This window comes from Bombus flavifrons, chromosome 5, assembly GCF_040668555.2.
Source record: "Bombus flavifrons isolate JBK064 chromosome 5, iyBomFlav1_principal, whole genome shotgun sequence".
NCBI classification, from domain to species: domain Eukaryota; kingdom Metazoa; phylum Arthropoda; class Insecta; order Hymenoptera; family Apidae; genus Bombus; species Bombus flavifrons.
The window spans coordinates 7,664,521-7,691,216 of NC_138446.1; the positions used below are offsets into that span (position 1 = coordinate 7,664,521).

At 30.8% G+C, this 26,696-nt stretch overlaps 4 protein-coding genes across 5 annotated transcripts in view; 2 read left to right on the plus strand and 2 right to left on the minus strand.

Moving 5' to 3' along the window:
• LOC138179716 (uncharacterized) overlaps positions 1-21,981 on the plus strand; it is a 34,130-nt gene extending 12,149 nt beyond the window's left edge. Inside the window, exons 2-3 of one of the 2 annotated variants that reach the window (XM_069112805.1) lie at positions 14,319-14,525; positions 17,132-21,981. In XM_069112805.1, the coding sequence (XP_068968906.1) occupies positions 14,319-14,525; positions 17,132-17,490 (566 nt within the window). In that variant the 3' untranslated portion in view covers positions 17,491-21,981. The remainder of the gene's footprint in view (positions 1-14,318; positions 14,526-17,131) is intronic. The other variant, XM_069112806.1, reaches the window with a different exon arrangement.
• Positions 21,982-22,561: 580 nt separating this feature from the next.
• On the plus strand, positions 22,562-24,267 carry Mul1 (mitochondrial E3 ubiquitin protein ligase 1). Its single transcript, XM_069113820.1, has 5 exons — positions 22,562-22,875; positions 23,048-23,253; positions 23,340-23,524; positions 23,595-23,793; positions 23,854-24,267. The coding sequence occupies exons 1-5, from the start codon at positions 22,771-22,773 to the stop codon at positions 24,179-24,181; spliced, it is 1,023 nt and encodes a 340-aa protein (XP_068969921.1). The 5' UTR covers positions 22,562-22,770; the 3' UTR covers positions 24,182-24,267.
• Positions 23,308-25,994, minus strand: Ctu1 (Cytosolic thiouridylase subunit 1). The gene is made up of 6 exons (XM_069113818.1): positions 25,853-25,994; positions 25,531-25,762; positions 25,334-25,452; positions 25,073-25,261; positions 24,753-24,957; positions 23,308-24,671 (listed from the first exon to the last, which is right to left on the minus strand). Exons 1-6 carry the CDS (start codon positions 25,898-25,900, stop codon positions 24,433-24,435), a joined length of 1,032 nt encoding a protein of 343 aa, XP_068969919.1. The 5' UTR covers positions 25,901-25,994; the 3' UTR covers positions 23,308-24,432.
• Positions 25,968-26,654, minus strand: Sf3b5 (splicing factor 3B subunit 5). The gene has a single exon (XM_069113821.1). It carries the CDS (start codon positions 26,524-26,526, stop codon positions 26,269-26,271), a length of 258 nt encoding a protein of 85 aa, XP_068969922.1. The 5' UTR covers positions 26,527-26,654; the 3' UTR covers positions 25,968-26,268.
• Between the last annotated feature and the right edge of the window lie 42 nt (positions 26,655-26,696).

Consider the following 26,696-nt stretch of genomic DNA (forward strand, 5'->3'; position numbering starts at 1 on the left):
TTAGAAGAAGGTTAGAACCTCTTACAGGCAGTTAGAACCTTCTTAATAGGAGACTTCGTTAACCGATCTCGTTTTTATGCTGTAAATTACTCGATTCCCATTAACTCTTGGCATACTAAGATGGGATGGACGACGTTCTTTGTTAGGATTTTTTTTTATCCCTATACAGCGAGGTACTATAAAACGTAATTGGTTTTAGAATCTCATTCGTTGCAACTTCTATTGTACATTGTCGGCCTTAAATATCAGGACATCCACTCGTTATACATTTATTGGAAAGCTTATTTATAGCAATTTTATTGCTTGAAAAATACTTTATCCGTAGATTGTTAGATTGTTCTTTAAGCCATTGGTCAGGTAGATTCTTCTAAATTGATAAAGAGAACGTAGTTAATTAATACGAGAAGTACGTCTATATGTTTGAAATATTATTATGCTAATTTATTTATTATCACGTTATTGCACTATTATGTTGTATGAATATTCTTCGTGTCACGATGTTTTTTACTCGTCATTGTGTAAGGATGATAATGACATTGTATGGTTCTTCTATTACATAATGTGGATCTTTTTTACAACGATGGATATACCTTTCTCAGAAATATCTTCCAAGGATAGAATCTCGTGAACTTTGTAGCGTGGCGTCATCCTATGAATAATGTGATTATAGAAAATTAAGAATAAAATCAGAAAATTTGTTACTTGAAGGAGAATCGGAAGATACGTGTAAATCGCAGAAAATAGACGAAAAATATCGACGACTGTTAATATACAGAAAAATTTCTTTATCTCGATCTTTCCGAACGAAGAAACATACATATTTGCACTGTTTATGAGATAATTATAGTCTAATTTAATTTTTCCCCTAATCTTTTATCTCTTCCATTTTTAAATTCTCAAATATGTACTTAACAACTTTCATTTCAATATTTAATTGAAATGGAGAGATAGAGTGACGAAATTGAAGGACTTCATCGCAAACTTTATAATTGAATATAATATGAATTTGCCACGTCGTTTCGAGAGTCTAAATAAACAATCAAGGATTAAATATTTCTGTATGCGTTCCAATCCGTTTACATCTGTGGTTATTTATCAAGTTATGCATTTTGGGATACGGGAAGACTGTAATTAGCAAGATATTAAGCTCGTTCAGATTGGCAGAGAATTGACTGTCTGGATGTTAAATATTCGTCGTGCAAAAAAACAACCACGTACGAATAGATCTATTGTCTTTTAGGTTTTCGCTTATTGTACGTTTCATATTGAACACACAGTATAGACTTTTACATCGCAGAGTAATGTAATTTATTGTTAATCCTTTGTAAGTAAGCTCATAATAATTTCAATTCTAAACTATTAATGTTTTACTGTATCATATAATTAGATCGAATATTTGAAATTTTTTTTAGTAAAAATAAAAAGACGGAGGAGAGAATTTCGAGTTCTATTTTTTATTATTTCCTTGAACTGGCCTGATATAAAATTCTTCGGTAGTTTTGAAATTTTGAAATAGCGATGACGTTTATCTGTTGCTGTTCTACATTGCTAGGGTTTTCTCCTCTTCTCTTCTCCTTTCATGAATAACAATAAACAAGAATGAAATATAACTTGTTTCATCAATCATATCTTATTGCAAAATTATTCCAAAAAATGCAAGAAATCATTTCGTAACTACCGCGAATATTTCAAAAAATAAAATAAATAGAAGAAATTGCTGTTTTGAGTAGGAATAAAAACATTATAAAAATAACAATGAGCAGCATTCTCAATTCTTCTTTAATCCAAAGAAACTTAATAAGTTTATTTCAATTGGATCGGCTTACAACAACTTATAATAACTTATAACAACTTTATGAGTAATAATCATAAATAAATGTTTTCGTTTTATTGCTTTGAAAAAAAACCAGATGGGTATTTTTTATATTTCATAATTTACTGTCATTATATAGATAAACGTTCATTTAAAGACCTACGTTTTTATAAAATTACATCAAGTTTACCTTACTCTCACACTTATTATTAATTACCTATTTATACTCGATAATGCACATAAATAGTGTCAATAAACATGATGTAAAATAGGAATTAATATAATTATCGATAAACGTTTATTTAACTTTATGATTGTAATGGATGAAAGTTCAACAGAATAAGCAAATACAATTACATAGTACTGTTACTATGTACTGCTATTACCATTACTTTATAATTTACTATCATTACTTATATAAATATTTATTTATTATACCATAGATCAATGTCTTAAAGATGTACTTTTGAACTATGGATATCTGCTTCCATACATTCATTATCAATGATTATTCATTAGTTTCTAATCATTTACTATTACTATATAAATATCTTATACTATATACACTAATATCTTTCTAGAATTATATTACACCTTCGAACCAAGATTATCTATACCTCTAAATCATGAGATCTAATTGGTGTGTCCTAGTTCGAGGCCGGACCATCGTGAATTACCCTAATCTCGCTAAATTTCTGGTCGACCGGTTCAGTGACCTAGCCAGAAACTTTCTATGGCGGATTTATAAATGTTAACGCGTCTATTCTGCGCGTGTACAACCATGTAACAGGCCCAGGAAACCGTTATAGCTCGTGGGTCGTCGTTATATTTGTGACGTCGAACAACTGTCCTCGTTTGTGTAAAAATTACACGCGTGAATACAAAGTCGTTCGTTCGTTGAATAAATAAATGTCTTTGTGCTTTCTGCATTTACAAGTCTGAACATCCCTTGAATATTAAGAGAATCGTTTGAAATAAAATCACTCGATGTAACAGACGGTGCTTTTTATGGAAAGATGCGCAGACATCGTCTCGTTACTGCATCTGACCATGAAGTTCCGGATGTACTTACACGAAGGATAGACTGCGAAATAGTATGGGATAAAGTGAGAATTTGTAGAGAACAAATCTGAATTGGTTAACGGAAATTAATTCGCATTTGATATTCTTATATTTCGTGTAATATCGTAAGTTGGATTAATTAATTTTAGATTACTTGAATTTAGATTAATTTTATTTAATTTTGGGTTAATAAATTCCCTCTATTTTACGGACAAAATGCTACGTTTAAAAAAATTGTACGTTTTCAAAGCCTAATAGTATGGTATTAAAAAAACTTGATTACGCGCCCATTTCATACAGATAAAATTTCTTATTTCACAATTTTAGATTTTCAAAATTTAATAGCAAAGTATGAAAACACTTTTAATAATAGAATATATAAAAGATATACGAATAATAGTAAGATATGAAGAAATTTTATTACACATGGGTAATTCCAATATTTTCGTATGATAAATATTATCCACTGCGAAGTATTTATCGATAAAATCATGAAACTTGATTGGATGGAATAAAGGATTCGTTAGATGTCTTGTTCAAAAAACTCTACAATTATCTTGAATCTCTGTTCGAGAGGAAGACCTTCGAACGTACTCTTTTGTTTTTGAGGCCGAGTCCAGCCGGTGGAACTTGGCCACCGACCAACTTTCACGTTTGTCGTGTATTATTATCGGAAGTATTGTTATCTGGCCTGAAGTGTACAGCCATTGTTCGCGTGCACGTGAACGGATACAAGAGCCTACACTAGACTTTCGCCGGATGCTGTGGCTCTAAGGGACGACCCTTCGGCGTTTGTTTCAAAGTCGGCCGCGTGAACGAGATCGAGATAGTGCATGTTACACTGATCCATATTTGTCAAATATACCCGTGGAAATATCTTTCAAATAAATCGAAACACTCTCAACGTTAAGAAGCTAAAACTTTAAAAGAAGTATGTTTCTTCGAACTTGGAAAAGATTGTCATTTTCCTAAACGTTCTCCTTAATTGAGTATTTATCTTTCTGTGGGAACATGTGTGAAAATTCTAAAAATTTGAATAAAATGTCCGATTAAATCAAGCTGATCTTTTGTTAGAAAAATTTCTTTTTGTTTTTCTTTTTATTCGAGTACCTTGGATTTTGATATAAATTATCAATAATCAGTATCATTCAAAGAAAAGATAATCAGTATCGTTTAGATCAATGAATTCGAAATATACTGTAAGAATCTGCAACGAAAGAAAGAATCGCGATATTATGAAGAAGACTGTGCAGTTACCGATGCAGTGCGTTATCAAATGCATATTACGTGAACGATTATTATAAATATCAAATGTGTGACTATGCTCTTTTACGCGATACAACGTAGACAAGCATCGTAATTGCCTTAACTGCACGTGTATATTTTATCTGATTAGTACGAACGTACTCTCTATTCACCAAACGCATCGAAAAGATTTTAATCGGATTTTTTACGTTCACTAGACGCGTTTCTATAGATTGTTGGCTATCTGCCAAAAGTCTGGTTGTAGAAATTGCTTAGATTTTACGTAAGAATACAGAGCGAGCGATTTTCTCAGTGTCCAAAAATAATTTCGCCATCAAAATCTGATCCCTCGTCGGGATCGATAACATAAGATTCTTTGGCTCTGCATTTTATCTCTCGAAAACATATTTTAATCTTGGCGATAAACGATCGACGCGATAATATTGAATCGTTAATCATGATTTCAAATTATATTTCGCGTTTTAATTCGATTATTCACCGATCTAAGAATACTAAAGTAAAAAGAGAATGAACTTCCATGAAAGTTATAAGGCTTCTTGAAGAGTGTTATCGGGTAGATTGAAAAATTGAAAAATTTTCCCTACTCGTTTACTGTATCAATTTAATTGTTTTTCAATGAACACTTGTCTGGTTATTGCTTCTTATATCTTCAAATTCGATGAATTCGACGATAGTATGAAAAACGATAAGGATGTAACGAGTATATATATACATTATTAGCATTATATCAGTAATATAATAATAGCTGTTTCGATAAATACCGTATTATACATAATATGTTACTGCAATAAAATATCATCGTACAATACAAAGCAACAATTTAATACGCTATTTTTATTTTTACACTATTTTATTTTTAGGTAATACACTACTTTTCTCTATTCTCTCTATATCTATGCTTCGTAGTTTTTGTTAGGTATTTCTTTTCTAATAATTAATTTAAGTTAATCGATTTTATCTCTGCCAAGCAAAATCTTTATTTTGCTATTCATTAAATTCCTATCTTTTAAATACGGGGACAAATTATATAAATAACGCGTAAAAAGAAATTTCCAATGTCTCCATGTCTACATGGTTTTATTTGGATAAGTACATTAGCAAACTGCATATGGAAAACTTTCTCTTTTCCTCTCTCTCTTCGTTATCTTTTATGTGGCAACTATTTCTATTGATATCATAGTAAATCATAAAAAAGATGATTATCGGAAACGATGTATATTCTAGTAAAAAGCTATTATAATTTCATCAAGACTATCTATACAATTGCATCAGCAAAATAATAGTCACCTCGGCATACCACACATAAGAAGTACCTCTTATGATAAAACTACGGATACAAAATCGCTCTAATACTGTAATAAGATTGCACTAATTCTATAATAATACTACTTTAATCATTTTAGTAGACATTGCAATAAATCTTCTAATAGATATCACAACAATAAATTAGTATATTATTATTATTATTATTATTATTATTATTATTATTATTATTATTATTATTATTATTATACGTAACAATATATATATATATATATATATATATATATATATATATATATATATATATATATATATATATATATATATATATATATATATATATATATATATATATATAATATTTTTTCTTTCTATCTGTTTAACTTATTCTTATTTCTTCTTCTTTTATTGTAATTTTTATAACAATACTACGCTTATCGTTTTATTCTATTTTTGCAATAAATCTGGCAATTAATAGAAAAGAAGCAAGTATCGCGATAAAGATACAATTTTTTATGCAAAGTTTCTCATTTCTTCCAAAAGAGAAGAAAAGAAAAAGAACGAGGAAGTAGGTATAAGAAGTGTGACCAAGAAAGCCTCGAGATTCTCAAACGTGACTACTATTTGTCGCTAGGCGAATGAAATTTTATCAGATGACGCGATCATGCGTAGTAAACCGCAGTCTGGATGATTAACCGCGCGTATACGGGCATGTAAGACATATGACCGATTCGCGAACCGTCTAGGAATAGTGCAATACAATGGAGAACAACAGCTTTACCAAGAGAAGTCAACGAGGACTCCACGAACAGTCAACAACACGTTGCGCAACTTTTATAGTCGCGCTACGTACTTACATCACTGCAAAGAAGCACTAGTGGATATACATTTATTGTTAGATTCATCTGCATTCAGATAATTAACTGTGTCACTAATAAGAGTCGATTAATGTTGAACAACATAATTAGGAACCAAATTCATTCTAACCTTCTGTAAGCACCTATTATGGAATAATGTTGGTTGCGAGAATTATAATTATTCGCAAGTTATTCTCATGTTTTATGAATATTTCTATTTATGAATTGAAAATTACAAATTATTATTCATAAGTTTCATAAATATTGGTATCTATCAATTATTTATTTATGAATTATATTACTGAAGGTTATACATTATGTTAGGTTATGTTGTGATTCTTATAAAAAATACAAAGTTTTATTACTTTTTGTATGTAACGTACTAATCGGGATAGATTTGCTAAACTTTTCATTGTTTTCACAGCTATGTGAATGTTTCCAAATCGATAACTATAATTGTTCTTAATTTATGCAAAGATGGTTACGTCTTGAGACAAGTTAAACAATTTATAACACAATATTGTTCGATATCAACAAAATTCAATATAGCGGATATCGAATGTCAATGAATTTTTTTCGTTGTTTTGATGCTTTGAGCATTAACAATATGTATGTTGATGATATTAAAAAATACGAGAAAGCTATGGAGATCGAAGAAACTTTATTTTCTTTGAAATTCGATGCTTCTCAAGAATAATTAGAGGGACTAATTACACAGCGTTAAGAGGTTAAAAATTACTTCCTCTACAAAGAATTATCATGATCTCTTCCTAATTATTTCTTTTTTTTTCCCTTATAATTTTGATCAGTCTATAGGTGATGCAACGTACTTAACATTTCCTCATAGTAATTGGAAAAAAGTTTCTAGTATAACAGAACAAGCTTGTAGCGGCATGAACCTATTTCATGAGCACGCCGGAACGAGGAGACTTTAAGCACACTTTCATAGCGAAGTTCGCCAGCAACTTTTCGGTAAAAAGTTTATCAACGAGATAGAACCGAGTACCGAGATAGGACAGGAACGCGAGCCACCCTATTTCTTAACAACTATGAAACAAACGCATTACGAAGTAGGTCGGCGTTCGTTTTAGAAGTGATAGAAAAATGGCATTAGATATATGTAGGGTTTTCTGAGAAACTTTTCTTTACTCATAAAAGACGAGCTGATTGGAGCCAACGAAACGATAAAATTTAATATATGTGCTTCAAAAGTGTCTTAAAAATATAGTATACTTAAGTAGACAGAACAATTCACTGGCCTATAATACAGGGCGCACATTTTAGACGTCAGTTTTAATTAAGAAATATGCGTTGTATGGTGTACTAAAAAGAACACGATATCGCACAATGGATCATTTGTTAGTATTGTGCGAACAAACGCGTATAATTTGTGTTTATCGTTACTGTATTTTTCCCGCGACTCCCCACTTTTAAATTATGTATTATAATTTACAATAAGCCTCTTGTTTTCCCGTTGCATTCTTCCTTGAATGCATTCTTAGTGATATACAGTTTGGTGTAAATACCAGATAAGAGAAATAGAAAAAGATCGGTGAACAAAACGTGTCTTATTATTTTTCGATCGTAAGACGGTTCCGTCATTCACCAACAAGAATAGAAATATTTTCATAAATTATATTCATAAAACTTTTCATAAAACTACTTTTCTATAAAACTAGAGAAAATTGTTGATAAAAATTGTTTAAAATATTACTTGATTTTTGAGTTAAACATTTTTTATCGTCTTTTTAACAATTATTTATACTGGAAAATATCTATTATATCTATTTAATTGTTCTAGTAAATTACAATGTTATTTTGCAAAATTACATAATTTTTTTTTTGCGTCTTAAACTATCTTTTTTGCGTCTCTGTATACACCTACATATTCGTAATTGTTCTATTAAAGCGTTCAAGAGAATTCGAATCGAGTCTACCTCTTCTATCTGGAATTTAAAACTCATTTGTGACTAACACGGGTACCAACGAGAGGCAAATTGGCGCGTAACAGCACGTTCAATGGTTTAACACGATTATTGTATTAATTACATTTGCAACTATCCAAGCAGAATAAGCACCAACAAGTAAGAGTCAATTATCTAAATTGTGCGCGCAAGGTAAACCGCGAACCATCTAGATTGCCATGTCACCATTGTTTTTCCCACCAGCTATATCTCATTTCGGTGATCTCAATCGTAAAAGTGTCCAAAAAATTCCACCTTTTTTTGCAACTGAATGATTCATACCTAATTATTCATATCCATCAGAATTCTGGGTCGTCAGTATACACAGTGTGACAGTGTAAATTTCCTGAATGATCAAAGAAGAGAACACAGTAGGTATTCATTTATATAAGCTTGTTAGACAATTTTGTCAAGAAGTAACTTCTTTTTCTTGATTTATAAAAGCTATATGGTAATTGTACAATAATTTGATATAACATTAAGAGAGTTTGCTTCGAGATGAAAAACGTAGAATGTTTCTAAAATATATGTAGTTGAAATGATCGGAGATCTGTTTCCAAAGGTCTTTCTTTGTTAATTGTCCACGATCCTTAAAAGATGACCAAAATTGTATTTAGCTCACAGCATGCGTTGCCAATTTTAAACGTTTCGTCGATATTAATACGTGTAGCATAGAACTGTCTATGTCTAAAAAATCAAAGACCCGAGTAATAATTGTTGCAAAAGAGAAAAATGAAATGAAGAGAAGAATCCCTATATGTGACATAAAAAACAATCTATATCTAGAAAGTTAAAAACTTTATTAATAATAGCAAAAGAGAAATACAAGACAAGGAGAAGGGTAAAGCGAAAAAAGAAGAATCGGAAGATTCAAGAAGAGGCAAAATCTTATCCAAGCTGTTCAATTTGCCTGACGGTATATTGGAGACGATGCAAGTCCTCGCCAATTTCTCGTCAGGCCATCTCCTGTAATCGTATTCCCGAAGGTCGCCGATGATTAAGACTGCATCGTACACGGAATGTACGTAAAACCGTGGTGAATCGTCTCGCGTTAAGTGGGGAAAAAGGCCTGTATAAGCGGTTCCACGTAAAACGTGAACGTTTCGTGGATCACGTACGCCTTTTTCCTTCGAAGGAAATGAAACAACCTGAATATGGAAAATCCTGGTGCCGACCTGTTCTGCGCTGGTATATCGACGTTGGCACAATGAAAGTTACATAAGCTTCAACTTTGCTCGTCATGAAAAAGAAAAGAATGGAAGTAAAAGAAAACAAAACGGATCATACTTTTATTAGCCAGGAATTGTGCTTGCTATTGGATACTTTTACTTACTATTTAACTTACGATACATATATTAAATTTGTGTTGCGCGATGGCAAAATAAAGACACAAATATATTGTTAGTATTATTAGAATGTGAATCGCGAAAAAAGAGAAAAATGAAGTGAATCTTGTTTTTATTGTCCAATTACATTACCTTTTTATTGTGTATTTTCGTGTCGAACATGTATACGTGGGTGGTAAAACAGAGACACAGACATGTTATTACGTTATTGTGATCTGAGTCACGAAAAAGAAAGAAAATCAAGTGAACTCAGTTTTTAGTAACCAGACACTACCAATAGATAATTTTCACTTGCAATATATTAAATTTGTATTTTAAAAATTTATACACCATCACTCAAACATATTTAGACATAGAATTTTGTATAAGAAAATGAGTTCATAGAGCAAGAAAATACATGCAGTAATTAGTTAAATTTAATATCGAATAATACCGCCAGTAAATGAACTTACCAAATAAAGGAATACTTTATATATCCAAGGAAAGGAATGTACTTCTAAGGAAAAATGAGACAATCAGCTACACATATCTTATAAGATATCTGTGGTATGTCAATCCATTAAAGACTGATCAAGGGATCGTCTCAGGAACACAATTTCACTGTTTTACGTTTTAACTGCGTACTCGTGAGAGTCAAAGTCACGAGAATACGAGAGTACGAGAATATCGTACTTAGAACTCGTACCACTCACAATCAATATATACATTGTACTATAATCTCAAAGTGAATATCATTCGTGCCGTTTCCATCAGGTGATCGTTAACTACGTAAGATTGAATCATCTAATAGTACTACATTTATGTACAACGTAATAATTAATAGGAAATAATCGTGTCAGGATAGACGTAAATTTCTCATCTGTGTTTACAAAACGAAACGTTTTTCCCATTCCCTATTTCCCTTATATTGAAAAGAAAATTGCTAATGGACAGTATCATACACGTTGATCACAAAATTATTTGTTTTGGTATTATATATTTGAATATGAGAATTTAAAGAACTATGAAAGTATCTGCCCAAGTAGAATAGATCGTGCTGTAGTGTGGCTTTATAGGATAAAATCACCCTTTGGAAAAGCGTAAAAAATATCTTAAAAAAATATAAGAAAATTGAATAAAAATCGTGGCATTTCTTATGTGTACAGAATGGTTAGAAATAATAGTAAAAAAGGTTTTGTTTGTAATATTTTAAATATTTTATAGCCAATTTTTAAATTCTTAAATTATTTTTGTCTTACTGATTCGCATATGTGTATACTTAATAGCTCTCATTTCTCAAATTATTATCTTATTATTCATTCATGTCACTGATTCCATATTTAGCGATTTATGTATTTAAATTTAGAATATTAATTTATATTTTGCTTTGAGCAAGATGTACTGCACACTTGACGTAACTACGATACTCTTGCGATCAACCGTAGAAGCCACTTGATAATTTCGCGACATTATTTTAAATGAAATTAGGTTTCGTAACTGATGCCGTGACTTTATTTCATTCACATCGAAGAACGTAGGAAGTAATTGGATATAACTTCACATGTTCTTGCTTCTTATTTCATCTCCTTTTTTTATATTCAGTCTATATTTGTCTTCTCAAAAAACATGCTATCCATAACGATATATTTTAAAATATTGGTACTTGACAAGTCTCTCCTTTTTATTTCCACAATGGTTTATCAATAACGATTGCAATTGTTTTTAACATTAATAACAAGATAAACAAAAGTGATAATTTGAGACTAAGAGAAATGATAATTTATTTTATCAATCTTTTTTTTATTAGAACGATCTTCTGTCTGATTCGAGATTAACGAAATTGACAAGATTAATATTGATTGTTATTGAGACAGAAATACGATTGTGCACATATAGAATCATACTAATGCGTTACATACAAAGCAATATGTTGATTAAAAATTTTGTTCGGTAATGTATTGCTAAAAAAACATACAAAGAAGAAAAACATACGATTTCACAGTGAAATGTATCTCGATATATGTATAGATGTAGAAATCGGATGTATCTGTGAGTGTCTATGCGTGTAAGAAGCAGTCAACGAGTCGAAGGTGAAAACCATTGCGGAACTGTTGCCAAACCGTTAGGCTGTTTTCACACGGAGATACGCGTATCGCGATACATGTATCGTGAATTGCTTTCCGTGTGAATGTCGCCACTTGTTTTAATGTTTCGTCTGTTCCCTTCATACGAAAAGTATCCTTGCCAAGATATACGAAATGAGTATCACGACAGTGCGTTTCAGGAAAATCGTCGTGTGAACGCCTCCATTGGTATGTTCATATATGTTTATACATGTTCATATATTCAGTATCTATCAGACGCGCATCGCGACGATACGCGACCAGGCAGCCGCGACTGGACGACCGCGACCACGACATGCTAATCGGTAGAGTCGAATCGAAAATAAAATAAAATAAAGAATCAAGAGTCGAATTGCTGAAGAAAGTCGAAAGTCGTGCGCGGAGTTTAACGGTTGCTCAGCGAGAGAAACGTAAGTGAGTTGCGATACCAAGTGTTGTAACCGATCGCGTTAATTGATATACTGTGGGTGTAAAAGCATTCGCACATTCTTTTAAACGGAATTTCAACAAAATTTTCAGCATGTATATAACATAAAATCTGCAAAATCTACTTTTGAAATTTTCATTATAGGCTTAAATGAAAAATTTGTAAAAAGTTACTTTTACTATTTTCTTCGCGAGTCCGATCGACTGCAACCTCCTCAAGAACTTTTTCCACGTCGTCTAGTAGAATAATTCTTCTAACTTCTCAGAAAAACCTCAAATCTGGCCCAATTTTTGAAAAGTCGATCTATTTTAAAGAATGTACGAATGTTTTTCACGTCTATCATATGTGTTAGATTGTCGTAAAAGTTTCTTTCGTTTTATAAGGAAATAATAGAACAAAATGGAAATGGATCACACATAATTCAATAAAATAATATGAAACAAAAAAAATGTTGCGCGTTTATTATTTCCTTATGAAACGAAAGAAACTTTTGAGACAACATAATACTTTTAATTATAATTATATTATACTTTAATCGCAAATTAAACATCGTTCCTCATTCACTCCTAATCTTAAATAAATCCATCGAAATAAACTATACTCAATAAAATTCCTATTTAATGTACGAATTTGAAATATCCCTTTTTCCTTAATTTCAATGTTATATATGGATAAGATTATCATAAGAAACGTGCATTGAAAGCAGCATATGCGCAAAATTTTTATTTCTTCTTGAGCACGTACAGATAATCATATTTCTTTTCACGATAAGAATGATTAATACCATTCTTAGCAATTACATAGAGCATAAAAATAACGTATTCTTAATATGCTTTTCTTGTCCATTAGAAATCGAAAAGAAATATGAAGAAACCGATGAAATCTACCAAAAATTAATCATCGCTTTATCGAACCTTACGATTAAATTCGACCAAGTACTAAACCATTTCAACGACACGCTGTTGATGCAAAAAAAAGAGAGAAAGAAGACAAGCATAAAATGTAAAACTGTAACAATGTAACGTAAAAACGTCTTGAACATTCGAAAATTTCGTTCACGTGAATCCGTGATCTTGAATCGTAGTTGATCCCAAAATCTTAGAGGATATTTGCAGATGACAAGATAGAGGAAACGTGTTTGTCAGTGAATTGGGACAAATCTGGCGCCGTTAAGGCAACATTCACGTCTTGAACGATATATTGCCCCCCATTAACAACGTGTGACACGTGAAATACTCGTTGTCATTCGTTAGTAGCCAATCAATAGCTAATTCTTTTTTATCTTGTAAGTTTTCCTTCCTTTTTCTTCCTTCTTCTTTCTTTATCATTAGAGTAATATGATTTGATTATTTGAAGTACCTTGGTTCTTCGGTTCGTGACGTTATGTAATTTTCTTTTACGTTAATACGTCGTGTGTATGTTGTATATAAGATATGCATGTGTGTATTGAAAAATAGAAATTGTAAAATAGGAAATTTACATAATCTTCCGCATTCTGAAAGTTAATCAATTATATCAGTATTAAGGAAGTACAGAAACTTCGAATTCCTACAGAAATACAAATTTCTAGAAATTTGTAAGAAATAATACCGAGTTTGTGGTTAGAGTGAAAAAGTTGAATATCTGTATTAATATTAAACTGAAAACTTCAATTTATATTTGCTAGGAATTTTTAATATTTCAGGGATATTATATCTGAGTCTTTATTTACTCTTAATATTAATATTAACATATTCCATTGAAAACCATATCTTACGATTTAATGTCTTAGAAATATTATACTGTACGAATTTTTCTACTTACTCTATTAACAATATTTCTCTATTTAAATTTAAATGATCTTAAATCTATTTCCATTCACACAATAGATTTTTAATCATTTTGTATCATTAAATAAAATTTTAATTCCAAGTATCTACAATAATAAAATTTCTATCTGTAATGGTACAATCAAGTAAAAATTTCAAACTTTTCAGACAAGTATTTCTCTGAACTTCCCAATGAAGCTAAATTAAGATTGATCAAAATTTAGTTAAATAGATCCTTGAGTACAGCCTCAATTCCCAGTTATTCGGTACAATCCTCAATTGTTTCGAGTTATATATTACGAAGGCGTTCGCGACAGTTCCAACAGTTAATTTTAATTTTCCAATTGTTAACCTCTGTCGCTTCTACATTGTACTTCTGTTAAATTCATATACGTGTTGTCTTATTGCAGTTCACGGAGCGCCGAGTTACGATGTCACTAGCGTTCAGTCACGATTGGAGACCAACGAGGTGATTCATAAAGTTAATAACAACCACCAACAGCCGGTCGATTTGAGAAACGATGATCGTGACGATGGGCAAACGCTCTATGTGATCGAGTTCGAGTCTGAATCGAACGAGAAAGAAGAAAGGAATAAAGGGAAAGACCCGTCTCTCGGTAAGTAGTGATTCATCTTTACGGATCTTAATTGAGAAAGTCGGAAGGGCGAAAATGATTTCTTCTATTGGTTTAAATAGTAGAAACGCGATACAAGTGACAAAATATTTAATTCGAGAATATCGTGGATACAATTAATTTTAATAGAGGAATCTATACATTTCTTGCAATTTAGTTAATTAATTATGTTTAGTATAAGCTAAATTTTTATTTGATTCTGACAGAAAAACAATTAATAATACTCGATTGCTTACGTGTTGATTAATGTACATTAAAATCAATTTCTTTTACTTACGAAAAAAAAATTATGACCAGTTACAATCTTTCACTTTTAATGGAAAAATTGAGAATCGAGAATTATTATAAATTGGCAAAACAAATAAGAGAATATACGTATAGATATAGTACAAGAATAAGAATATAAAATAATAATTGAAAAGTATAAATATCAGATCGTGTAGTATTACAGAAAATTATAAATAAAAATATATATTTTAAATATATATTTTTAATTATAAATTATATATAAAGTACGATAATCATTGAAACAGATGATAATAAATCTAATCATTATTTATCAAATGTTAGCATTTATTTTAGGGTTGCATATAAATCATGTATCCATCACTCTACGTACATATTTAATAGCACAAATTTAGATTGCTTGAAATGATTCAAAAAGTTGGAGATAGTAGATTCTAAATCACATTTTGATAGGATATTCGATTCTACATGTGTTTTTTAGTTTAACGATATAAATGCCTCGGAGCAATGAGAGGAAACACATTTTAAAAGGGAGAAATAGATTAATTCTTCCATACTTTAATTATCTGAAGTCACTTGACCGTTTCAATCATACAATAAACCATCTGTAAGACACCGGATTCTCAGTGAACAGATAAAATCAACAAACTAATGATCTCCCAATTATTTAACAATCTTAAGGTTTTAACCAACGCAAGACACAATCCTAATTTTATGCGCAGCATTTTATTAGTATCTTCTGTGACCCAACAGTGCGTATCAACGAGTTAACAACACGATCAGGCAGCCGCTCGTTTGCATATAAATCTTGTATCCATCATTCCACGTACATATTTAATAGCACAAATTCACGCAACACGATCGTTAGTGTCACGCATAAAAATTCGTTTGCCGATTTTAAACGCTTTACTGATTATCTCGAAAACTTTTCTCGTAATTTATATTCCATCATCGTACCAGGATCTTACACGAAACATTTCTGATCATTCGTGACCAAATTTGATGCCTTCGTTTACTCAAAATTTCAGCCTCGTACATTCTTTGGACTTCCTTTTTTATCTTTCTAGTATCTTCTTTCGACCAATACAGTTTTTTTCGTATAGTCAAATCTATTTCAGTTCTTCTTCAGTTCCCTCTCTCTCTTTCTCTCCCAGAAATAATTTTATATTATTTTAATTTGTTTGAAATTGAATATTCCACTTATATTGTCTTTGACGATAAAAAGTAAAAGAGGGAAGAAGGCTACAAATAAATTTACGAAAAATATGTAACCTTTTTCTTTTTGGAACAAAACCCATATTCTCAAGAAATTCTTTTGTAGAAGTATGCTGAAATTGTTGATCGATTTTATCACAAAAATTTGTTTAAATTCAAAGAATGAATATTAATACGAACAACATTTGATTTCTCTTCAGTCAGCTGATTATCAATGTGAGACATCAGGCGTATAATTGATTATTATTTATGTTTTCAAATGGTTAGTCGAACGTATTAATAGAAACTGATTATTTAATCGTGAATCACCGAATGTAATTTGCATAAGATCTTACGTACAAGCAGCTAGTGATTGAAATAAATCAATTCCAGCATTGATTTAGCGTAAATCATTAAGGAATTTATTGCAGTAAACTAACTCTCCAAATGGTACCATAACGAAAGACGTCAGCAGAGTAAACCAATAACTGCTTCTCCTGTGTATCTGTCTGTAATCTATTGCTTTAGATTTACGTATATACCTACATATATGTTTCAGATCGCTTGTATGTTATTTTATTACGTGCATTTCTAAAATTTAACATATTCTAAAATTACCTATTTCCCCAAAATGAAACTAGTCGAAACTTAAACGATACACATATGAAAAAGTAAAATTTTTATACAGCTAATTAAATAAATGAAAATCATGTAAAATTTATCACATCCTATACACACAATACGCATCCTTTAAAATCCCCATCAAAATACCCTACTCATAAATTACATGTATAGATATAATTTTATTTTTAAATAAACTTTCTATAGGATTACCGCTGATTGCATATATGTAAATATATTACATAAATCTTTTATCAAAAATATCTCTTTATTTGCATGGGGTTTGCAAATTTTCTAACCGTTATAAAAAGAGGTCGCGACTTGGAAAAGATTGGAAAATATCATCACAGATATTCTTTGTTCTTATTCTCTTGGGTGAAGCAATAGAACCTTAGATATATTATCACAGTATCATAGTATTAAAATCATGTTCACCTAACAAATCCTCTAATTCTTTTAAGCTGTGCATCTTGCTATAAAGGATTATTATAAACATTTTATTAACCCGTCCGTTCCTTTTTTCACAGGCGGATTTCTTTTTGTTTCAGTGGACAATGACAGTCAAACTCCTCTAGACCCATGGTCGATCGTGTGGTACATTGGATCCTTCGGAGGTTTAGTCGCCTTTTTCCTAATCGTCAGTTGTTCAGAATGGTGTTGTCGTCGTGGTGGACGACCGTTAACAGTCCCCTATGCTCAACGAGCTGAAGCAATAAACGGACCAGTAGTAACAGAAACACCGCCTCCGCCGTATCATTTATTCGCACCACCGCCATACGATTCCGTAAATTACGGTGAAATCGTGGACAAAACAGCCGGAGAAAAATTGGACATCTACGTGATATCCGTGCCGATTCATAGAACCGTGGTCGAGGCTCCAGCCTAAGGTTTTCCCAAAGAGTTCCTCGAACAGAGGATTGCGGCCGAATCAAGATCGAAACGACAAAGAAGAAGAAGAAGATACAGTGTATTGTGTCGCTTCTGAAGGATTTGTCGAAGCTTCCTCGTTGGTATTCCCCTTTAACCGGGGACATTTTGACAATCGTCTGCTGATCCATGTGCAGGGTTCGTTGAAAACGAGCTGTGGATCAAGGAAGAATGTAGGACGAGCTTAATGAATGTGTAACGTGTTGGTTGAACTTTGAGAACGTTTTAAGTATCGTGAATACTCGAAAGGACGAAGAAAACTCTTGCTCATGACGAAGATAAGCTTGACAAATATGTTGCTCGGATCCTGCAGATATTTTAAGCATCGTGAATAGTTGAAAGGGCGAACAAGATATCTGTCCGTGATAGAGAAAATACTTTTCATAAGACATGTTGTTTGAATTTTGAGTAACTTTATTTGAGGATAATTTGAATATACGTATGATGAGTCTTTGAAAGGACGAAGAAGATTCTTGTTCATGGTAGAAGGAACAAACAATCTTTTCGAATTATTAATTGCATCTAGGAACGAAAAAGCACGAGAAGAAGCTTCGAATCTCTACGACGCTCGACGAAAATCGAGTTCATAAGAAATCCCCGAGTGGGAAAATTTCAACGCATTGTTAACGAATATTTAAAGAGAAACTCTCTATCTTTGTGAGTGTGGGCGAATAAAAACGAAGTCGATGAACAATCAATTAAAGCAATTAATAGGGACTTAAAGATACCAGCGAGGGAGAAAAGCAAAAACGATTATGAGAAATCTCATCGTACACTCCGATGTAGATCCAACTGCGAAGCAATGTTCTCTGTGATGATGTTCGTGAAGCGAATTAAAATTAGAACTAGAGACAATCTTTTCGCGTATGCTTTTAAAGTAAACCCGTTGTACGGGTACTAATCAAGGAACTTTACTTTCTCTTTTCTTTAAGTCGAGTGAAAGATTAACAAGATGCAAATAACGTGTAAATCCAAGCTCGATCTCGTTCGAGGGACGAGCAAAGGATTAGAATGAATCGCGTGTCTCCATTAAGTGCTTTTAACACTTTAAACGAATTATTTATCCAATCACTGCCTGATCAGGTGAATAATTGAAATTTGATAATCGTTCTAATCCTTCCAGCTTATTAACCCGTGTATACATTGATTTTTGCGCTCGACTCGTCCTAACTAGTTGAAAGAAGAAAGAAACTGCCATATTTCCATACACTGTGCTCGTTATTCGTTATCCCTCGAGATCTACGACGCCATTTTTAACCCTGCTGCGTCCTTTCTTCGACTCACTCGTGATTTCTTTAAAATAAACAATTTTTTAAATATAGAAACTTTCTCAAAGTTATAATAAAATATGAAGGAGTCATTATTGATATGCATAACTTCTATTTTTAATTTAATGTCAGAATCTTTTTTAAGGTATTAACCTGTTAATAGGGGGAAACGAATCATTTACATAATAATCTCTTATTTAGTAATTCTATATATGTTTGGGTATAGTTTCATGTTTGCTAGAAATAAATTATATGTATAAGAATTGCGCGAAGAAAGCATGATAGATCGATTTTTGTTAATTTTCTAATCTCTTATAATAGTTACAAAAATGTCTGACTGATGGACAACCAGGTTAACAGGTTAAAAGTGAGGTTTATTTAACGAAACAGGAGTAATATTGGAATATGCAAACTCTGTGATCGCAGCAGGGTTAAGGAACTACAAAAGCAACGCACAAAGACAAGTTCAAATGACGAGGTTGATCGTTTTCTTCGCGCTCCTACGACGTCACTTTTATTTTTGCATCATTCAAACTCGACCAAAAAATCAATCAGATCACCCGCGATGAAGTAATTAAATTGGAATTTAATTCATAGGTTGAAATAATTGCAAGATCATACAGAGAAATTCAAAAACTTGTCTAGTATATTGTATGATTTGGAAATTAAACGAAAATATTTGGGATTATTTTTATTTATTTTCAAATTATTAAAGTACACATGGTCTTTTGATTATTCTCAATAACGTGATCTACAATAGGCACTTTTCTTAATCCTACTATGTTCTTTGGATTATTTTTAAGTAAATCATTCTTTTCTACTGTTAAAAGATTTTTTATTTTTGATAATAAGTATAAAAGAATCGGTAGAGATTTTTCTTAAAATATTAAAAATCTTTTTATTTGTCGAAATAAATGATATAAAAATGCGAAAATCGTAGTAGGTTTAAGTCAGGTCTTTTTTTTTAATATAATTTTACTACGTATTGCGAAGATATCCAAATGCTTGCAATCGACATATACGTTGAAAATATTTCTAGAAAATTTAAAAGACAAGCCGATAACTATTTCTAACTTCATTACAAAATCATGTAAATTATGTCGACATAGAATACTTCATAACGACTACGCTGTAGTTAAAATGTCTTATCTAGCATCTCCTTATTTTTCAAAACATGTCGAAATATTTGAAGTTCGCCGTGTCTTCTTTTCACCTTTCGATTAAAGTTAGATTATACAGACTGTTACAAGACAATGATTAAATATTTTAAATTGAATGAAAACAAACAGATATTACAATTACAATGGATGGTACAAGGAAAATGATAAAAGATCAATTTTCTTCAGTTTCGAAATGATACATAGAACGTTTTAAGTTAAATTAAACTTGACTCGAAAAAGTTACAATTAAATATGGATAGATGCTTCCTTTAAAAACAGGAAAAAAGATATGATGGTTGAAATGTTCGGTTGCAAGCGTTCCGCTAATTACACCGTATCTCTAATCAGAGCCAATTACAACTGCGATTCTTTATATTTTTTTCTCGTTTTAACGGTAACTCAACTCTTCTTCCGGGTTGTGTATGTGTGCAAGCGTTGCATAAGAGGGCGCGCGTATAACTCGCCTCGCAACCTGAATGATCTATCAACGGGACACGTGTGCGAGAAGTTCGAATAATTTCTAATATTGCTACACGCGATTGACCTCAATCGCGATCGTTACAAGTCCGACAATTGCAGACGATCATATACATAGATTACGAGTTGACTGCCATAAAAAGAATTTAACCGAAGGGGGTCACGAAAACAGTTCGTGAAATATTCATGCGATTATGTCTCGAGGGAAGGACGATCCTTGTACATGAAAGCGTTTAAATACTTGCAGAAACATTTTATGAATATATGATGCTTGTTATACGAAACATTTGAAAATGTCATTAACACTGTAACGAGAGCCAACTATCATGATTATATTGGTAAACTGAAACAGATCTGAAAACATATGTATATGTGTGGAAGTAATAGATAGAATAGATATATAAAATGAGTAAAAATGGCAAAAAAAACATGTTATTATATTATTATATTACAAAATACATTTCAATGTTCAATAATAGATAGAGCATCTTTAACACTTATTATATATTCAAGATAGCTATTCCAGATAAGATATACTAATTTTTTATTAAATATATGTGTGCAATAAATGAGCTATTCAGAAACCACATTGATCAATTTCATAAATTGAAGAATACAGAGAGGTGATGATATTACAAATATACTTTTAGATTTACCATTATATGTATATATCCTTTTCTTGCAATGAAGAAATTTATAGAAGTAAGTGCACTTACTTACATAATGAAATTGAGAAATTAATAAAAAATGGAATTCATCAGTTTTGTTTGTAAGAGGATCAAATATCTTATAACTTCTATGCGTATTTTTTAGATTTGTTTCAAACTTAACCAATACATTCATACTAGCCAGGTCTTATTACAATGCTGGTGAGATATCAAAATATTTCATGTAACACATATAATATGTACATAAAATGCTTTTACAAGTGTTATTGACAATACTTTCGTGAGCAACTTCCTCGGGAAAAATATTTTTAGTCTTCTCATTTTGACGCGTAGAGCGCCTTTATAAGAAAACGAAGTTTAGTATTTAAAATGTTAAATGTTCTGTTAGAAAAAAAAAGTATTAGATATCTTAGATATTATAAGTTCGAAATACAGAAAATGTGAAAAATACTCGAAACGGAAAATTAGGGTATTACATGCGAGGAAGCCACGTATTGCGGAATCTAGTTTTATTTATGACAATGTTGTCGCATTGATCTCCGCCATTTAGCTTTAACCGATCGATTAATTGTTCAAATAAAAGCAGAAGATAGAGAGAATTTGTATATGAATGAGTGGAAGGGTGTTAGAGAAATTTATCGTACGATTACGTACAATGTCAATTATTATTATTATCGTTATTATCACTAGTAATGTTATTATCATTGGATTCGTAATCGCGTTTCCGATTGCGATTGGAACACATTACGATGAACTTGCTCTCATTAAGGCATGCAAAATCGCAGCGCTGTCACTATTTATTTTTTATACTTTTATACATACTGTTTATACGTATTCCAACATCTCTATGTTATCAATAAAAATTTCTTTTCTCCAATTTCTACTATACGTAATAATTTTTTCTCTCCGATTAATTATAACTGACTAATATTTATGCACATTCATATTCTTATGAATACAATTTAAAAAATAGAACTTAAAATGGAAATTGTTTTATCTATCAAATATTGACTTTAATGTGCAATTTGACAATCAAAAAACAGTATACATACTATATATGGTATATAGGCAGCAATGATAACTTTTATAAAGGTTATCTTTTTCAAAATCTAATAACTTTCAGTACTGTTTTAAATTAAAAAATGAAGTATAAAAGTCGTAAAAATCATAACGCAATTTAGACTGAACAAAGCAAAGAAATCTGAGATAAAGAATAATAATATTTAAAAATTCTTTCCGTTAAGCAAGAAAATTTTACCTGGTTCGTTTGTACATTTCTTGATCAAGTAAATTTTGAAATATTACAAATTACTTACACTACAATAAGATATAAAAAAAATATGAAAAAATAAAATTTCGATATTGACGGACATTGACAAAATAGTTTTAAACGCGCATACAGGTTGACCAACGTAAAAATGCAAATTTAATTGCAATTTTAGCACATGGTCAACGACAGTCTTGACAACATAATATATGTAATTGCCTCTTACATCAGGTAATGATCGCATGTGCGTTTTCATTTTTAAATTTTCAATAAAAAATTATATATTTTAAGTTTTCAAACATTCTCTCGAAATGAAACCACATGGGTTAGACAAGAATTAATAAAACTTCTAAACATGGACAATACTTTAACTTCGAGTTTTAAAAATATAACCTAATTATGGATTACTTAGGTGAAATAGTAGCGCTCGGAATTGATAGTATAATTTTCGGTATTTGTTTAAAACAATACTTTCACTGCAAAAATGCAATTACAGCAGTCAAGGTAAATCACGTGTATTTCTATTATTATTATTGAATACCTAACTTTGTTACAAATAAAGTATGTTACACGTTGCATATGATAACTTAAATATTCTAACTAATATATCTTATTGTAAATTATAGTAACATGTTTAATGCTTAAAAATATCTCAAAATGTTTAGTTTCTCTACAGGGTGCAGAGTTTCATGAAGTTGGGCAACAATTGGGAGAACTCCTTGATAAAAGTTCTGATAATAAAATAGATTACATAGCAATTAGGGGTATTGTAAAACCCTTAGGAAAACCATTGAATAGCATTAATAATAAAAAATTAACTGGTGTTGTACAAAAGCTTAAAATCAAAGAACATGTTATAGCTAGAACTACTGCTGGCTTCTGGTAATATTTTTGTTTCAAATATGTTATAAAGATATAGAATTAAAAATATATGTATTTGAAAGTAATAAATTTTTATTTGCACATAGGTCAGATCAGGAACGTACTGTTCATAAAGTATATAACACTGTACCATTTTCTTTGCAACATGGAAGTTACTCCGTAGAAGTGTTGGAACCATTATCAGCAGATATTTTAGATCTGGATGTGGTATCTAATACCTTTGAACCAACTGTACCATCCTTTGCAGATCATTTATGGGGATTTTTCACAGGTAAAAAATAATTATTCATATACTGTTTAACAAAAGTTGTAATAATATTATAATTCATTATTAATCTTAGGTGTGCGCCAACGTGGTTTACAATCTACTGAAGAACTACTTCGTGAAGGAGCAGTTATGACAGGTATAGGTGAATTAGCAAGAACAAAATCCAAAACACTTACATTACAACCCCCTTTAAATGGTACACCATTTTATTTAACAAGCATGTCAATTAGTTCTTTGCTTCGGAAATTAGACGAGCGTAAACGGACATATAGGTGAGTTTTGTATTTATACAATTCTCAAACATGATTATTAATCGATTTTTTATATTTTAGATTATTATGTTTAATGTTTGGTGCTATTGGAATGCTAATTGGTGGAATAGTTTTTCGACGTTATTGGAAGGATAGAACAGAACAAAGATTAGCAGAAGATTTAAGACAATCTTTAGCTGCTTCACGAAAAGAAAGACGACAAAGAGTAAGAGATACTGATCTTAGAGAAGATCAATTATGCGTTGTCTGTCGCACAAATCCCCGTGAGATTATTCTTCTTCCATGTGGACATGTCTGTTTATGTGAAGACTGCTCTGATGATATTACTAGTGATTGTCCAGTTTGTAGGGCACCAATTTCACAAAAAGCAGCAGCATATATTATCTAACATCAGCATAGATATAAATTTTATTACTTGATGAAAATTAATGTATCTAAGAGTAAAAAGGTAAATAAATATGAAGTGACTAAAAATTCTAATGAAACACTAACATATACTTTTGGACAATAAAATAATTATTAGAAGTGATTAAAAGTAGTACAATCTCAATTGAAATTATTTACAAATTAATAAATCTGTGTATTTTGATAATATATCCTAAAACTTCATACAAATATATTTGAAAGTATAAGTAATCGTCAAAATTCCAAATTTTTTAGTTTAGTCTTTTCATTGTTTTTGCATTTATCGTTTGTTATAGAATCTATCACTCGTTTAACTTTTGTAGATTTTCCAATGCCAAGTTTAGGGAGTCCTCTATTTAAACCTTCTAACATAATGCAAGCTTTACAAATTTCCTGGCTAGATACAAATCCACAACGAGAACAATTTCTTTGTTCTGGTAGTTTAATACTTTCTTTTATTTGCAATGTTTCTCCTACGAAAGAAAATATATTAATCATGTATTTATATAAATATCAAGAAATAATTTTAACACAATAATTATAATCTTATTTACCAGAATGGATGATATCCAATATAGAAGAGGGTCTGATTTTCTCTAAATCCTTTAGATATGTTCTTGCATGTCCTCTGTATGCATTTGGTGCATATATACATTCTGTTGAAAAGTATATCAACTGTTTAAAGTATGCATACATTACTATCTCTTTTTCATATGCATATTTAAGTGGCTTGCATCGTCTTATACAATCTGCTCCTGCCTATATTGTAAATAAAATGTTAATTCGAAACATGTATTCATATATACATGCAACATGTACCTTTCATTTTTTATATTTATTTTTTTTGAGGAAGCAGTATACTAATTAAACTTACAGTAATAACTGAAGTACATCTTTGTAATCTTGCTATATCACCTCTTAAGATATTCATTAAAACTGTCTCTGCAATATCATCAGCATTATGGCCTGTTGCAATACAGTCTACTTCTAAAAGAGCTGCGCCTCTATCTAATGCTTGTCTTCGAAATACACCACAGAATGTACAGTTATTTTTTTTGCCAATCTAAAATAAAATAAAGATTAAATAACAACTGTAAATGATTTTTATGCAAAGTTTCTATGTAAATATATATACTTCTGCCACAATTTCATCCATTGTCCATCCATATAACTCTTTGTAAGATAATATTTTTAATGGGATTCCATAGTCATCTTTATTCTGTTGAACAGTTTTCAAACTATCATCTCTATATCCTAAAATAATATAAACTTCTTGAAACAAAAATTCTGGAATATTTAAACATTATAGCATAATTTTTTTTATTGAAATACCAGTTATTCCTTCATCAATGGACAAAAGAAAAAGATCAATTCCATATTGGTATCTATCATTTAAAGTTTTCAAAACATATGCAAGTACTGTAGAATCTTTTCCTCCTGATGCTCCAATAGCTACTTTATCACCAGGTTTAAATAATTTGCCTTGTGTAATTGTATTGTGAATCTCACTTTCAAATGCATAGAAAAAACATTCTTTACATAATGCATGCCCAGTTTTAGGTCTCTGTAATTAAAGACATAATTTTTCTTTCATACACTTCTGTAATATATTATACACTTAAATTTAAATTAATAATTTAAAACAGTAACTTACTTTAAGAATAGCACCTTTCCCACACTGCTTTGAACATGGAATAGGCATTTTGTAGAATATTACACTGTTTACTTTATTATAATAGAATGTTATAACAGAAATTTCACTGTGATAATTTAACTTCTAGTTTATATTTTTGTCTTTCTTCTTTTAATTTTTTATTAAATTAATAAAGAACTTACAAATATTAAGCTTTTATATATGTTTATTTATAGGGGTTATGTTAAAACTTTATTAATATACGAAATTCATTTTATCACACGTACAAAAATAACTTCAATTTATTATTTAATGGAAACCAATTTTTGTTTTTTACGATGAAAAAAAAAGAAACTTTACTAGTTCATAATAAAATAATTTTCAATCGCGCGTATAGATTTTACAATATGTATGTAACATGCGTTCTATCGAACTGATTAATCTTCTGGTTTCTCTGGAGGCGGGCCGCAAGGCTGTAGCATTTTTTCCATAAGATTGAATCGTACACGGGCTTTTGCTTCGTTTTCCGCGATAGCGAAGAAATTTAACAGATCATAATGTCCCATGTAAGAACTGCAAGAATCACGATGCTGATTTACAAGCCATTCAAACTTGGTTGTGTCAGCATGCCCTGTGCCAATATACTTTGATTGCAAATGCTCCAACTGACTATGAATGTTGTATCGTTCTCCCATATTCTAATTTTTCAACGATAAAGATTAAAGCTTAATGAAAACTTTGCTTTTACTTACTTAATATTTAATACTGTTTGTCGCTATCGAATTACTATCAACCATGGAACAAGAATTTCTCTTAAATATGTAAACATATATTACATCTTAAGGTAGAGAGCGCCTCTATCAGT

Excerpts from the sequence above, each read along its gene's own strand:
- Mul1 (XM_069113820.1), top strand. The coding sequence starts at position 22,771 with ATGGATTACTTAGGTGAAATAGTAGCGCTCGGAATTGATAGTATAATT. Across the intron at positions 22,876-23,047 it reads ATGCAATTACAGCAGTCAAG|GGTGCAGAGTTTCATGAAGT; the intron begins GTAAATCACGTG and ends GTTTCTCTACAG. Across the intron at positions 23,794-23,853 it reads GAGCGTAAACGGACATATAG|ATTATTATGTTTAATGTTTG; the intron begins GTGAGTTTTGTA and ends TTTATATTTTAG.
- Ctu1 (XM_069113818.1), bottom strand. The coding sequence starts at position 25,900 with ATGCCTATTCCATGTTCAAAGCAGTGTGGGAAAGGTGCTATTCTTAAA. Across the intron at positions 25,453-25,530 it reads CATTGATGAAGGAATAACTG|GATATAGAGATGATAGTTTG; the intron begins GTATTTCAATAA and ends ATATTATTTTAG. Across the intron at positions 24,672-24,752 it reads ATTGGATATCATCCATTCTG|GAGAAACATTGCAAATAAAA; the intron begins GTAAATAAGATT and ends TTTCTTTCGTAG.
- Sf3b5 (XM_069113821.1), bottom strand. The coding sequence starts at position 26,526 with ATGGGAGAACGATACAACATTCATAGTCAGTTGGAGCATTTGCAATCA.